The 17,086-nt window shown below is 41.1% G+C and overlaps 1 protein-coding gene across 6 annotated transcripts in view; it reads right to left on the reverse strand.

The window, feature by feature from the left end:
- Positions 1-17,086, reverse strand: part of LOC115049994 (protocadherin alpha-C2-like) — a 59,130-nt gene that overhangs the window by 8,400 nt on the left and 33,644 nt on the right. For 3 of the 6 annotated variants that reach the window (XM_029512681.1, XM_029512679.1, XM_029512680.1), the window contains exons 2-3: positions 6,983-7,047; positions 4,357-4,442 (exon numbers count right to left, since the gene is read on the reverse strand). In XM_029512681.1, the coding sequence (XP_029368541.1) occupies positions 4,357-4,442; positions 6,983-7,047 (151 nt within the window). Of the gene's footprint in view, positions 1-4,356; positions 4,443-6,982; positions 7,048-8,467; positions 8,476-10,229; positions 12,936-17,086 lie in introns of those variants that run through there. The other 3 variants (XM_029512677.1, XM_029512675.1, XM_029512676.1) reach the window with 3 other exon arrangements.

Below are 17,086 nucleotides of genomic sequence, written 5' to 3' on the forward strand. Positions count from 1 at the left end.
GACCAGCATCCACCTCTGCAGTGTACCACCGCCCCAATGAATGTAGGTCACTCTCTTCCTGTTATCTACCTCTCTACTCTCTCCCTCCCTTCACACCTTTCCCTCCAACTTTCATTTTCCAAAATTAATTTGGCTCCTTTAAAGCTATCCTTCCCACCATTCTGTTTTACGTTGTCCTTCACCTGATATCACTGTATGCCTTTGTTTTAAATTCCCTCCTATGCCCCCCTCTCACTTCAGTGCTTTCTGTCCCTCACCATATGTTTGCACCTCCCTGTATATCTAAGCCCCACACCCCTCTTTCTCCTGCCAATATCAGGGTCCATGAATGGTTGCCGTGGAAACTACATCTTCAGCGAAGCAGTAGGACATTGGTAGGAGTCATGGTGACAGTGCTTGTGCTGATGGAGAATAATGCTGCAAACTCTCTCTCTCTCTGCGCCTCTCGCTCATTCTTTCTAGTCTAACCACTCTCCCCTAGCAACAGCAGCCTCACACCGTTTCCTCTCTTTCCTTTGCAGACTTTGCCACAGTCACTCATTTTACTCATTGCCACTCCCTCCTGATTGTCTATGAGTTTTCTACCTTCATATCCACATCATCCTTTATTGTTTATTCTGCGGTTACTTTATTTTGATCCATTGTTTAGCAAAGCCACCCATTTCCCTTCTCTCTCCTGTTTCCATCTCTCCAGGGGATGGTTGCAATTTATGCACATTTCTATCTGATTGTGGTCTCGGTTTAAGAGACAGAGCTGTGACATACAGAGTGGGGCAGAGGAAAAGGATACAGAGGGGAATGGAAGCAGATAGAGAGAGAAAGAGTGAGAGTAAAACAGCAAGCACAGCCCTGATTGTATTAATGTGGGTCTGTTAATCTGGGTGTGGGCTGCACTCCATCTGTCACAGCAGGAGCATCACAAAAAGCAGCCAAAACACACTTGGAAACACAGCCAAGAGCATGCACACATACAAAGTCAGTGACTTACAAAAACACAAAACAAGATGCAGCGACACATACACACACATATACACAGAGGAATGGATACCAACTCTCTCTAAATCTGAGGAAAAGAAATAGGGGCGTTGTCAACTGTACCTCCGTGTCTCGTTTGGAAATTGGACTGAGACAAAACAACACCCTGAAGGTACAGTATCCTGACACAACTGCCTCAACAAATCAAACATCCACATACTCCTGCTATGCACCTAAGGACCATAAACTGCCCAAACACTATGTGGCTATGAATAGCACAGTCTATGACTCATAGTGATGTGACAGGCCATACTGAATCAATATAATTTTTTTTTATAATTTTTGAGACAAATTCTGGTAAGCAAAATACAATTTAAAACCAGAATTAAAATCTCTCTCAATGTAGTCTTCTAGGTGCCAATATAAATAAAAGCTTCACATATAATGATGTTCTTGTGCCTGAATTATCTTAACTCCAACCCAAAATGGACTTGATGTTAATATAACCCTAATTAAATTTTCCATTCTTATTCTGATTAACAATGAGATAAAGAAGGCACAGCTATCCTCAAGGCAAATCAAGATGAGTGTACACAATGTGTTGTTTATAAACTGCCATGGCTAAATTGGACTATCGTAAATCCCCACCAGCTGATCTTATTAGCACTGACCCACCCAGAAGACGTCACTGCTGTCTGTTTTGTTCACCTTCTCTATGACTTTTTACCCAACCATTCCTCATGTTTCCAAGTCCCTTCAGTCTGTAAGTCCTCAGCTAAGGCAAGAAATCGATGGCAGAGCGGAGGAGGCTGGACATGTGTGCATGGGGATAGAAGGAGACAGTAGTTAGTGTGTGGGTAGTTTGTCTGCCTGCCCAGCCCCACCGCCTCCTGTCAATGAAAGACACCAGGCAAAGCCATCTCCATGTTCTTAGTTACAACAAATTACCTCTTAATCTAAACTTCATTGCAATGTTGTCCTTGTTCAAATTTTCTCATTCCACGTAAATATCTCTGAGTCTCTTGTATGTCTCCTCCGTAATGATTTTGGGGCTTAATTCTTTTTGAACCCACTTGCCATGTCATCATGATGAAAGTCAAGAGATGTCAAGTGAAATTTCCTCAATGCATGTATGGTGTTGACATCATGTATTCATTTGTTCAGAAATCTTTGTTCAGGACAGGGTATATGGCATCCTATGCAATGACATGTCGGGGAAAAGTCATCTACCACTAACCTTGCTGCCATTTCAGTTTTGTTTTGTTCCAATGTTTTGTTTGAATTATTTATCTAGTATTGTTTTTCAATCAGGTCCTTCTAAGTATTATGTTTGAATCCTTGAGAAGTATTTTCCAAAGGCCAAAATCAGTTTTCAAGGCCCTTTTAAGGAAATACAATGACTGAGTGTCACCCTCCTTATCATTATCTGTCAATGTAATAAGGACAATGTGCCAGTGCTTATGAATGAGTTGGTGGTGGTGATAGATGGTATGCAGGTTCATTTCACTCTGGCAATATCCCTACATATGTGACAACAACAATGAAGCAAAAAGGTGAAAATATTCAAATTTTGTCTTAAAGGACATCAAGCAAAAGTGTTTGTTGTTTGACACTTCCTCACGTGCACCACTAGCCTGCAGCTGCTTAAAAGCAAAAGAAATATAAATAATTCAGATTTTATTTGAATAACACTTTGAATTTGAGTAAGGCTTGTAAATCGTTTTAAAAATCATTGTATGTGAGAGCAACATTAACATTCTCCAGTGGAAAACCGCTACAAATACACAGCAGAGTGAGCACAACAGTGAGCTGGTGGCCACTCAATAGAGGTACAGATCAACACTGTTAATAATGCCACAACTACAGAATAAGAGTGAACGCATAAGATATGAACCATTTATTAAATGTAGTGGTGGGGAGAACGGCATTAACATGAACCATGTTACTAACAGGGGGACACAACAGTGCGCAAGTGATGATGATTGGTAAAGGTAAAGTAAAATTTCATTGTAAGCCAATCAGAGGCAGAGGTGGACAGATGTTCACATAAACAACTGCAAACCCACAAACCCACATGCACAGACTCACAAATGACCAGGATAGAGACAGCAATTGTCAACACAAGTCAACACAATCCAAAGGTAGCGTGACAAACTAATTGTGCAGCCATTACAATGTTTAATAATTTGTATTGTATTTGTATTAGGTGCCCATTTCATTCACCTAAACATATAATATTCAGTTTTTATTGTAACCAATTGAAAAATCTATTATTTTCCTCTAATAGCTAGTTACAAATTATAACTCATAACAAGTTACGGGGAATAGAGATATGACAGGTGAAGTGCGACAAACTACAGGAAATATTCCTTTTCATGCCTATCTTTACTAATGCCTTTTTCTACTGACAACAAGGATCCTACATAAAAAACACCCACACAAAAAGAAAGTAATCATTAATAGCCCTCATGTAGCCTTCATTGCAGGGAAACAGTAAACAAACTTTTACACAGAGAGGCAGAAAGTTTGTGCGGGACATAACGTCACAAAATTGATACATTTGTCACACGGACCGCAAAGGTTGAGGATAGATAGAACAGAATGTTACCTGATGTTGCTTCAATAAATTAGAGAATTTTAAGCCTGTATTTCATTAACATTTTGTTGGGGCGATGTGGGCAGATGGGGCTTGAAAATTCCCTTGTCTAAACTGGGGAATGACTGAAGAAGCTTGAGAATCACTAATTTAGTTCTTCTAGTAGAAAAATAGGCGAGAAAGGGTAAAATAAGGAGGTTAACACTATCTGTGTGTACAAAACAGCTTATAGCTGAGAGAAATTTTTATGAGGAAAGACTGTAATTGTGTTTCATAATGTTTCTTTTCGGTACGGCAGTGGGTTATGCAAAAGTGCTGCTGATAATCCAATCAGCTATTGACCCTTTTTCTCTCTCTTTGCTCTGTATTGTCTCTTTTCCTGCAACAGAGAGCCAAGATATTTATCTCCACCTACATGGCACATGTCATTTCCTCTCCCTGCAGCAATGGGAAGTGGTAGGAGTGCGTTGGGGAGATTTTGCAGCAGATATCTCGGTTTTTCTCATTTTATTTGTCTCTTGCGGTGCAATAAGCGTTTCAGAAATACAAAGTTATTGGTATCAGCTGGCAGTCAGAGTTGTTTGATTCTGTGTCTTGGAATGGGAGGTACAGAGATCACTTAAAATAGATGTTGGATGGATGAACCTGTTAAGGATTTTAAAGAGTAGACTGGGCTATTGTGTACAAAACTGACCTTTTACTTCATTCAAGTTTCTCCTTTATTATGTTAATGCAACAGCTGAAGGTAGTTCTGATGAAATTAAAATAGCTTGTCTGATTCTTACCAGCAGCGCTGGATGCAGTGGGCCAGTTCTGAACCAGTACTCCTTGGGCTCCTTGCATTACTGAGGATTCCTCCATGTGCACTGAGCTGGAAGACAAAAACACACATTCGCTTATTACACATCATAGCTACCTACATACAGTTGCATTCACAGAAAAAAATGTTGCACTTCGTCTGTACTGGTTGTATCACGTATCATGTATCATCAGCACTAAACAATAGCAAGATAGGCGCTGCTGCAAACAACACTTCTCAACACTTCACCATCTCTGCCTCATTTTAACATGGGTGGGATTATATTCTTTCAATCTTTCAAAGAGGTTCTCTGCATTCCATTAATGTCCATATACAAGGGCAGAACATGTGTCCTCAAGGTTTAGTTTATTTAAATAATATGAAATCATAGTATCAAAGTCTTTTTTGTGGCTATCCATATAGGTATTAGAAACAGAATAAAGACACAAGAAGATACATATTGAATTTTCAGGTAAAAAATGTAAACCAGATACAGAAATATATATGAAAAAAAATCCATAAAACAGTGCTGACTGTATATTTGAACCATCCAAATATAAACTAGGTCTCTAAAAGACTGAAGTCCTACCAAAGTCATACTTTGTGTAAATGTAAAGCACTGAGAATCAGGAAGAACTGAAATACAGTTCTGAAAATAAGGTCAGGAGTGTGTAGTTCATCAGTGCTAAATACATGAATAAGATGTATGAATCTAGACCCACATGCAGTGGCCCTGTGAAGAGAAGGAAGTGATACGGCAACAGAGGCCATTTTAAGTGCTACTAAGCATAAGCATCATCTGGGTACACTGATCAAATATTAATGGCAAACACTCGGTTGATACACTTTTCAGTTAATGCTTGTCCTCCTCATTCCTTTTTAGTCCTAAACTATCTGTGACACATACTTCTTCTTAATTTTTTTTAAAGGCCAAATTCATTTGTTACTAATCACTACTACCATGATGACAAAATGAATGCAGACACACACTCAGAAAAAACGCAGTTAGTAGAAAATGTTGTTCATTCCGCCAGAGATTAAATATAATCAAATAGGTCAGTGCGATTACATGGTGTTTGGGTTACAAGCTCTGATAATGTCAGTGTATAAATAAATATGTGTTCTGTGGGGCTTGGTGTTGGGATGGCGGAATAGTCAAATTCAAACACATTTGGGTTAGCGAATCCCAATGAAGATTTAACACATAAGACTGATTCACACATTAACTCAGTAATCTCTGCTGTCATTATGAGGGAATTTGTTTTAAATGAATGACATGCACATGGGTCACTCCTGTTAATCTGAACTAAATAATGTGCATACATAAATGCATATTGTCTGAGTGTGTATTAACATAAAAAACACATCATGCAGACACTTCTAAATTGCATGGCATGAGTCAAGTTGAGTATGCAGTAAGGTAAAAACACTGGTCACTGCATTGTGCTTTCAGAATGGACAGTCACACTCAAGTATAAATGAAAATCACATCAATACAGATAAAGGATGACATGCTATGAAATGCACAGCACCTAAAAATGGGTGTCTCAGGAGGCACATGTCTCTGAGCAGCAACAGACACATGCTGTTGAGCTGTTAACACATGTGATTATTGCTGTTATAGCATTGTCATTGTCACATGCTGTATGTGCACATACAGAATTGTTTTAGACCAGCATCTCAAGTCTATCCATCTATGTGCTTTGTATGTACAGGCCATGGATAGATTAGGGGTGATATAGATCAGATATATGACACATAAATAGATGGAGGTCATTGAAAATCATGTAGCCTCACTGCTTTTTGTAATTATGGGGCCGTCTCTTTAGATTGACCCTTGATTTGGTTTTGTCCAGCTGATCTCACAGCAGGTAACAAAGAGTGTTATGGGTCGTGTGATCACTGGTGTGGTCATGCAGCAACCCCCCTGTCCCTGATAGGCCATCTGTCCACCTGACTACCTGCCCTTCATCCATCACTGAACTCTGCTCTGCTTATCCTTCCCTCCTGTTAGTTCTCCATCTGTCCTTTCACACTGAGAGCCTTTTACAACGGTATTTTTCTGAACCTTGTTACTTCCATCATATTTCATGTAAATAATAATTTCACATTATTTTATTAGGTGTCTTGGGCATTTGGGCTCTTTTTGTGTAGTTTAACTTTATTCATTCATTCATCATCAACCGTTTATCTGTTTCCGGGTTGGCTCTTAAGTCTCACCCTTACCCCCCTTACTGTAGCTGAGCAATAGCAATTTCATTAGGCATTTAGAGATTTACAGGAAAGCAAAACAGTTCTGAGAGATATGTAGAAAATAAATAGTTGAGGATATATATTCCACAAATTAACTGTGTGTTAATTTGTGTAATATGGTTACATAAGACTTAGCAAGTTGTCTGAGATAGCAATAAGTGTACATGAATAGTGGGTGGGATTTACCCATCAGTGAGAGAATAGTGATGGATGTGGTTATTTGTTTGAATCTTCAACTGGGACAATTGTACATGTATTTGTTTTTTTTTTTTGTTTTTTTTAGAAAACGTGATGAATGACTGATGAAGTATGATGAGATTTTCACTGGAAAGTGACAAAAAAGTAAATGGAATTCTTACCTCTGCATTACACCTCCTGCTCTCAGGGAGGCTGAATATCTCCAATCAGAATTCGGCGCCTTGGGCTGTAAGAAAGAACGAGTGGAATTGAGTCTTAAGTACAGGCAGAAGCCAATACCATCTTATTAATAAGTCATGGAGAGAGCTGTGAGTGCATGTGCAGCCCTCTCTCGCACACACACACACAAACCACAATCATAGCAGTGACAGCTTGCCCCTGCTTTCAGAGGGAGGTGAAAGACGAATTCATGCTTGTACAGTTCATCTTCTTTGGAAAAAAAAAAAAAAAAACTGACTTCAGGAGATATCACTCCAGCTCCCTACTGACCATGTTACTGTGACACGTAGTGCCCGAGGATACGTGTCAATGGTTATTCCATTAACTTTGCTGGTTCTGGTGAAGTCTATTACCATGTTAGCACCTTGTATAATACTTGAATGTATGTGCTGATGGAAAAAGTCCATCCACCTCCACCCCTCCCCCATCTCCTTCATTCAAAATATTCCACAATGAGAAAATCAGTTGTCACAAAATTACATAAGCATAATTTTCAGTATTGCAAAATAATGGTTTTAAAACTAAATCAAATATATTCTGTATTTTTCCTTTTCACTATGGCCCTTCCGTCCCTATGCTCTCCTCCGTGGATTCATCTCCCTCTCTCATCTGCTGTTAAGCTATTTCTCTCCGTTATACCATCTTTACACGGATCAGAATCTTGAGTTTCGTTGGCAAAGAGTCTGCTTGAGTCAGTTGCACACATCTCACCATGGCAACTGCACAGTCCTTTTTACATTTTACTGTGCACCCACAACCCTCCCTGATTTCACTCATGTGAAGGTCACAGGTGGTGGTGGTGTGTGTATGGGGGGGGGTGATATCACATGAGATTTCATTATCTCTAATCTGAACTGAAAATACTGACAGACTGAAACCAATGTGACGGAGGATACTAACTCTCCCTGCTTGTCCATGCAGTTCATCAGTTCATAAGAGATATATTTGCAATCCCATTTCCTTTCAAATATGACAGATGTTCACTTGCTGCTGAAGCTGCATTGACCTCTATGAGTCTGCAGTGGGCATTCATCACACTTGAAATCCAATAGTTGTGCTTAATGAGTGGGGCCTGGTAGTCCTCCTGGAGTCCTTCAAATAGTGCAGAATGTCTACTGGGATTCTATGGGTAACCTTGATTATTGTTATTATTTAAAGACACCAACTCATCAAAAAACAAATCAGTGACAAGATTGTTGGTAAAAGAAAAAGTAGTATGGCATTTTATAATGTGCAGAATAGGAGGGAAGAGGATCAAACAGAAAAAACCCATTAAGAATATCATCACATTTTCTATAAATGAAAAAGAGAAAGACTGTGTGTTTGTAAAATCTTTGTGGTCTTTTGAGGAATGGCAGTGGTCGATGGGACAGTGGTCTGCCTGGCTGTATGGTCTAAATTGGCAAAATTAAGAAACACACTTGCACATAGGGACCTTCAGCATCCATCAGCAGATATCAACAATTGGAACCGAAATATGTCTTCAGCCAAATATAATCCCAGAAAAAGACACATAGGCTAAACTAATTTACCTATCTGCACAAAAAAGTTAACAAAAACAAAGAAGTAAAAAAAAGAAAAAGAAAAAAGAAAGAGGAATTTCTGACATGTTAAGACTATAATTTTTTTTCATCATTTGAAGGAGAGAAACCAAATTAAATGTGAACAGAGAAATGAAAATATATTCCCACAGGTCTTTGTTGTGTCATATCTTTCCCTAGCTCTACACTGTAAATCAGCGAAGAAATAGTGTTCCATTTGGCCCTTTTCTCCCCTTTTCCTCAGTTATCCCTCCCCCTCTGAGTAAACAGCCCGAGCATGGATACAGAGCTCACACCTCCACCATCAACACTGCATCCAATCACCTTTCATCCTCTGCCTCATCGACACAGAGCCAGCCAATCCACGCACAGCACTTAGAAACACATTGCTGCCAATTAATTACATAGCAAGAACAAACATGAGTGGCATTTAATGAGGAACATGTCTAGTGATAACAGTAAAAATACCTCTAACATTTTTTATTCCCCTGTCTACCATTTATTTTCTCCCATATCCTTTTCTGCTCTCCACGGACAGACTGAGTTAAGATTATGTTGTTGGGTCATTGCTTGAATATGGTTTGTTACTACAACGAGAGATGGCGTGAACAACTTATACATCTTACTATCAACCTTATGCAATGCAAACATTAAAATAAAGTATCAAATCCCCATTGAAAACACACACAGTCTCTGCCTCATTACTGGCTTGTTCACCGATTCCCAAACTCTGGCTTAGCCTTCAGTGCCAAGGATGTACGTGACTGGAAGAGGATATTTTGGTGCAGTGGGACTGGTGGTCCTCATAGCTGGCAAAGGCTCTATAGAAATGACCAGTGAATGCCCTCTGGACCTGCACGGACTTGCATACTGTGGCACACAGCCCACAGCAGACAAATAACACTTGCCATGTGGTGTCATAGGTGAATGAGCCACTGAAATCTACTAGTCTAGGCTATAAGAAACAGAGACAGAGAAAAAGAGAGGTGTTTTTTTTTTTTTTTTAAATAATTTCATTACAGTGTGTGCACAACTTTGGTGGACAGATGCAACGTAATACCCTATATCCTGAATACCCAAAGAACTGATTTTAAACAACCACAGAACACACACTGACACAGAGATTCACTAGCCTCCACATAAAATCAAAGTGCACACATCCACTTGAGAAAACATACAAAACTCAGAGAAGCTACCCACGCTTATTTCTTTTGTCAACTTACAGACCTGAAGATAAATAACTTCCAAAGTACCAATGAGTGGAAGTAATAATGCAACCATCAACAAAAAAGTTCAACTTCTATCTTCATCATATTGAGAGAAATTAACCCAATCCTGGGAATGGCACAATCATTTTTCTGCCTTGAATTAAACTCATAGAAATTCTTTATTATTAACATTATTATGCTCCTTTTCATAATTAGGACAATCTATGTAATGAAACTATGGATCTTTTAAATTATTAGACACAAGATGAAAATTCTTCAACAGGTCAAGAGCTATACATGTCACCTGTGATCCAAAAAGACACCACCCTGGAGCAAAGGCTGAACCATAAAGTAACTCAGAATTCTCCTCCCAAAACATGTGTTGTCTGTGCCATTTGATGTGAGTGAATTTGAAATAACAAACAGAGACCACACCAGACACACACCTGTATGGCAGAGGCATCTGGCATACTGAGACGCCGTACAAATATCTGGCTCTGTCCACTGTGGCTGGTAACGTAACCTGAACCCCAGGTGCCACTGTGAGGCCGTCCTGTGTTGTAGAACATAAAAGTGTCACTTCCTGATGTGGCCGTCAGGCATGTCTTGTAACAGTATGTTTTGGTCAAAGACCCATTTCCCCGCACTTCAATGTAGTGTGGTTCCACTTTGAGGTCACGGCGCAGGGCCACATTGTTGTTTGGCTGCCCGCCACCTCCTCCACTTGCAGCTCTTCCTCCACCTGCTGCAGCACCCACTGTGGTGCCCCCGTCTGGAGCACTCTTCTTGGATACACAGCATGGGGAGCAGGAGCCAGGTTGGGTACAGTACGCATGGCAACGAACAATGGCCAACACAAAGACGGTGACCAAGAACACGAAAGTCGTGGCACTCAGGGCAATGATGAGGTAGAGGGTGACATTGGAAAACATTAAGGGGCTGTTGGGCCTGATGATGCGCTTAGGGTCTGGGGTCAACTTTGGGGGCAGCTCCATCACGTACACGTGAATGGCAGCAGTGGAAGAAAGTGGTGGCAGGCCATTATCACGTACCAACACTTTCAGAATGAAGGAAGTGGAGTTGTCCTCAATGACACGTCTTGTGGTGCGGATCTCACCCGTGTACTCGTGTACCTTGAACAGGTCAATGTCTATGTTGGTCTGCTCCAGTGTATAGAACAGCCAAGCATTCTGCCCTGCATCACCATCCCACGCTGTCACCTTGCTAACCAACACTCCTGCTTCAGCATTTTTCATTAGCATCTCTGTTGTGTGGCTCCCATTGGCAGGTGGGTAGACTATCTTGGGTGCATGATCATTCTGATCCATGATATAAACATATACTGTGGCCACACGACTGAGGTGAGGCACTCCATTGTCCTGGGCTTTAATCTGAAAGTGAAACTCCCTCAGCTTCTCAAAGTCAAAGGCTCGCAAGGCATAAGCCTCACCTTTATCAGGTTTGATGTTGACATAGCTGGCAACAGGGATACCGTGGTTGTTGTCATTGAGGACAGTATAGGTGATGCGTGCATTCTCTCCAGCATCAGCATCTGTTGCCTTAACAACACATAGTGGTGCACCAGGAGCATTGTTCTCTGTTATATAAACAGTGTATGATGTCTGCTCAAAACGAGGTGGGTTATCATTGACATCTGCAACCTCCACCTTGAATGTCATTTGAGATGACAATGGTGGAGAGCCTCCATCCACTGCATTAACAGTGACATTGTAAGATGAAATGGTTTCCCGGTCCAAGAAAGCGGATGTGACTATGGTATAGTGGTTCCGGAAGGACTTAATCTTAAAAGGCAAATGAGGCATGATCTCCAGGGTTACTTGTTTGTTTGCTCCAGAGTCACGGTCATTCACACTGATCAAAGCCACAACAGTGTCGGCCCGGGCATCTTCTCGTACGGGGCTCGATAGGGAAGACAGTACAATCTCAGGAATGTTGTCGTTGACATCCAAAACTTCTACAACTACTTTACAATGCACTGCTACAGGAGTCGGCCCTTTGTCCATTGCCTGTATGTACATTTCGTATGAATTTGTCTCCTCGTAGTCTATGGTGTTTTTCACCCGAATTTCCCCAGTGTCGGTGTCCATGGTAAACATCTGTCTGACTCTCTCATGGGTGTAACTGCTGAAGGAGTAAAATACTTCTCCATTCGAGCCCTCATCAGGGTCTGTTGCGTTTAGCTTGATCACAAGTGCACCCTTTGGAGAGTTTTCAGACAGTTTTACTTTGTACACGGAGCTGTCAAATGCAGGCACATTGTCATTGGCATCAAGGATACGAACATTGATTTTGGCTGTGCCAGTTCGTTGTGGGGTGCCTCCATCCAATGCTGTCAGGATTAGCTGATGAGAGGGCATCTGCTCGCGGTCAAAGGGCTTTTTGAGAATGAGCTCAATGTGCTTATTACTGGAAAAGGGCTTAATGGAGTCCAGAGTGAGGTGGTCGTTGGGGCTGAGTCTGTACTGCTTGATGGAGTTGGAGCCATCGTCAGCATCCTGAGCTCCCTCAATGTGGAACCGTGACCCGGTCAGAGCGGACTCCGACACCTCCAGCTGATACTCATCTCGAGGGAACTGTGGAACGTTATCGTTTACATCCAAGATCTCCACCTCCACGTTGTGCACCTCCAGTGGATTCTCTAACACCACCTCCAAGTTACGTGAACAGGTGCCACTGAATTCACAAGCTGTCTCTCTGTCAATGCGGTCACTCACCACGAGCTTGCCGGTTTTGTGGTTTATGGTGAAATATCTTCGTCCACTGTCCGATGTGATTCTAATGCGTCGGGTGGAAAGTTTTTTCAGATCCAGCCCCAAATCCCGGACAATGTCACCGACCTGTGCGCCGTTCTCCAGCTCCTCTGGAATGGAGTATCGAATTTGTGCATTTATAAGGCCACTGAGTACGAAAATAAGCAAATATAAAGAAAAAGGCACATACTCCTTTATACTGTAACAGCATCGCGGCGTCACAGCCATCGCAGGCAGGCAGAATTTGCAGACGGGTTGGAGAAATCTTTCCGCCTTTTTAGCTTGCTGTGCGTCCCCACCCGCCTCATGAAAAACGAGGGAATAGTCCGTGCATAGTTCTGACTATGTGCTGAACAACCACCGCATCCTCTCTGGTGCCTGTCTGAAGGGATTTCTCCCCTTCGCGTCCATGTTTTCCTTTGTCTGTGTGTTTTTTTGAATTTCTCTATGCTCCTTGCAAGGCTGACTCCTTCCACTGATGCTGCCTATTGGTCTCGCTCTCTCCCTCTCTCTGCTGTGGTCGTGGTGTCTGTGAGCAAAAGGGGAGGGGGGAGCCACTCGCTCTAACGATACTGGCTGCATTTCAGCACCTCGGATAAACCGATCATGCAAGATCTTTTATCAAAAAAGACAACTCCCCCCGCCAAAAAAAAAAAAAAAAAAAAAAAGAAAGGAAAAAAAAAAAAACACTCGAAAGATGGAAAACCTAAAGCGAAGTGTTATCACCAATCTACGTGTATGGATGCACACAAGGAGCAGCAAATGCCAGCTGCACAGTGTTTTCGGTGAAATGAATTCGACACACTCGCCCCCCCCTCTTTTTTTGTCAGTGCCACCGCCCTTTTCATTGTGCGCCGGCAAACTGATTTATGAACCAGCCTTGAGATTGCATCCCCAGTGATGCAAACCAACAATTACCCAGGAGTCATGAAGTCAAAGAGCAAGACAGATATCTGATTCATTTTGAAAATTAAGCTAACAAATAAACTGTCAAATATGTCTGCAGCAACTCAGTTGTTCAGCGTCCGTGGTACGTTTGTCAGTTGTTGTTGTCAATATTGTTACATTCAATTTTGTACTGCATCAAAAGAAATGTGAATAAGGGGGAGTGATAGGTGAACTGGGTTGCGGTATTGTAAGTATACTTGAGGCTGTTCTATGCTTTTTTTAATCCAAAATGTCAGACCAATAGTGAAGAATCTGGCTGTTCAAATTGTGACTGTTCAAGTGTTAGGTGCTTAGATAGAGGGGACTTTGGTCAGCACAAGTACATTTTCTTCTCTTTCACAATGTCACTTTGTTACAAGCTGACTATACTTTGCACTTAAGCACTGCACACAGTTGCTACAGAGCCCTTTGTATTGTCACACAAAGACTGTGGTGGTGATTGGGGAAAATGCTCCAGATGTGACCTTTCTCCACATGTGGTTAAAATCCAATGGTGGCCTCTCTTCACAGACAGTAGGCCTAATGGGTACACACAATGCACTTGTATATCTTTGAATGATATTTGGAAACATTAATCTGGGTTTCTATCAATGAATTTTATTAGAAGACAGCAGCCAAATTACATCAGATTGTATGACAACTTGGTCACACATTGTGGTCTTGGAAAAACTAAGCTGTTTCTGTAAATTGCAAATGGTGGAACTACCCCTGTGTTATGTAGCAGGTTGTGACATGGACAGCCAAATCAACAACTGCTGTCTGCTTTCTCAGGTCTCAGTGCCCGTGTATATCAATTAATCTCTGATTTAATAGGTGATCCTTAAACTACATACAACATGATAGAGAGAAAGGGTATTCTTTTTTTCTGAAAAATTGATAAACAGTCATCTTGAATTCATTGTTGAAGCTTCAGGCAAGATGGGTGCTGAGAAAAGCCACAAATAATATAAATGTAAAAATATTCGCAGGAATGATAAAACACATTAAAACAGTATTAGTGTGATCCATCCTCACTCTTTACACAAACTGTGCTGTGCGGAATTAGCCTTACAAGACCCTGAGCCATCTCAGTTCACCCCAGCCACTGGGCCAAAATGGCCGTCCCCCACCCACATTATCTCCCCTCCCTCTCTCTCCCCCCGCCACTCTCACCCACGCCTGGTCAGCCAACGGCACTGACAGCTCTTGGAAACCAGGGAGACAAAGAGAAGACAGTGAGTCACTCGCATGCTGCTAGTGGATGGGTAGATACAGAGTGGAGGTGGCAAAATGGAGAATTGGAGAAGCAGCCAAATACAGGAAGGCAGCTTATCAATTCTGTAGGCCTACATCACATACTCTTTCACATACAAAAGGCACATTATCTTACAGCAATATCTACAGGAGGCTATAATAAGAAAGGTGTGCATGTTTAACGTTACTGGCTAATAAGATAATTAGGGCTATTTCTTCATGTGAAACTTTTAAAAGGCACATGAAGGTTCAGTCACTTTGAATTATTATCTGACTGAGATGCAGTGATAGCAATGTTTCTTTCAACCAAGGCAAACTGTCTCACATGTAAGGTCCATCACATTACCTTGTGACATTTACCAGATTTCCCTGGTGGGAGGTTTGAACCACTGCATTTGGGAATCACACAAAAATGACAAAACAAGCAATGCTTTTCTCCTTAACAACAAACCCAGAGCTGGAGTTACACCTGACCTTTACACCCATCTCACCCATTCCACCTCCCTTTTCTCCCTTTACCCATCTGATGTACTTCATATCATAACAACTCTCTTATACCTGTTTCAGACCCATCTGTTTTAGCGTTAATTACCCGCCGCTGAGCTGGGGATTATTTCATTTTTTCACTCAAGGGTGTTGCAAATAAAGTTATCACCATTATTCCACATGCAGACAGATGTCTGTTATGCATCAACAAATGCTGATTTCAAAGAGGTAATAGCCTAATTGTTGTTTATTTTTTTGTGTATCTTGTCTTAAAAACTGCTGGTTGGCAAAAATTCGTTCCACTTCCTTGTCAATTCATTTACTTGACCTTGACATTTACTTTTCGCTTTCTCAACCCCCATCCAGCCCCTTCATATTCTCACCCCCCTTAATAGCCTCTTTCCTACACTCCTCTCTGGAGTGTCTCCAGCTGCGCCTCAGTCAGACCTCTGCTGTTGCAGCTGAGGACTGGCTGGGGGGCATATTGGGGTCTTAAGTGGAAACACAAGAGTTCATGCCTCTTGACTGACAAAAACAACAAAACACCAACAGAAAAAAGCGGGTGAGGAAAACAGTAGTTTTCCAGGGTATTACATATATTCAATACATTGAAGAAAGATGATTCAGATTTTTAAAAATTGAAATGTGTTCTTTTCCCTTCCAGAATAATAGCACCCCTCATTTAATCAATTATGCAAGATGGCCACCATATTAATAACATTCTCTCCACTAAGACTCATCCTCATTAATACTGTAAGCGGCCACTCTAAAACCCATTCATATTATTTCCCCTAAGACCCTGTTATGGAGACTCTTCCCTGATTTTAGTGAGGGAGCTAACAGGAGAAACACACAGTGAAAGGGGCCATGGCTTGGCTGTCATGAACTCTTTAAATCATTTCCTCACACAACACAAACTGCCCAAAATGGCAGTCATATGAACTATAGACCATCTACGTCTGTAGGCACACATAAAGGTAATGTAGAATGCAACTAAAAACACAAATTCTAATTTAGGGTAAAATTATTTTGTCTGAATGAATGACAAAAGATCTTCTGCTGCTGTTTACTTTAATTCTTAAATTGGATGGGACAGCAAGGGTTTTGGCAAAAAGATGCCCTGACTGCATTCAATAGAAGAATACAGCTTCTTAGTAAAACTTCTTAAGTAATATTCATTATGTGCCTTACTTGAAAGCATGTGCAGGAAGAGGTGAAAGATTTTTGTTTTAAATTAGCTATTTTCCTCTCTAAATTTTATACCACAGTGCTTTAGTTTAGTGCCATTTTATGCCTTGCAATCACTGGCATATGAAATTTATTTATTTATAGAGTAAAATGAGGGGAAAAAAATTGGAAATGAGTGGAGGCTGTTAGGCAGGTGGGCAGCAGCATCTGTGGTGTCAGGAAATGTGCTTTCAAAATTACGAAAGTAAAACTGAACTGAAATAACACAAAAGTCTGTGAATGGATAATTCTTTAAACTACTGAATATAGGTTATAGGTATGGCTTGATAAAGAAAAGGTTCCCAAGAAAAGGTAAAATGAAAGCTTTAAGCCAGTACCAATAGCACTGCAAAAAGCAAGTCTGTATGAGTGGGAGAGGCAGGCTAAGCAGGATAGAGCAGAGGTGGGAGAGACAGTGAAATTGGTCCCTCTGTTGGAAGAAAAAGGTAGTACAAAGGTTAGACATGTGATCATCACCCCACTAACCACGCAGGCTTTCTCATTAAGCCAAAGCAGGAACAGATAATCCCAGCTATAACTGTGTGTATGTGTTTCAGATAGTGAGAGGGGAAAGCAGGGTAAGAGAGACAGAAGAGGAGAAGGAGGTCAGAGAAATCAGGATGCGATATTTC

Source organism: Echeneis naucrates, chromosome 10 (genome assembly GCF_900963305.1).
Source record: "Echeneis naucrates chromosome 10, fEcheNa1.1, whole genome shotgun sequence".
Taxonomy (NCBI): Eukaryota; Metazoa; Chordata; class Actinopteri; order Carangiformes; family Echeneidae; genus Echeneis; species Echeneis naucrates.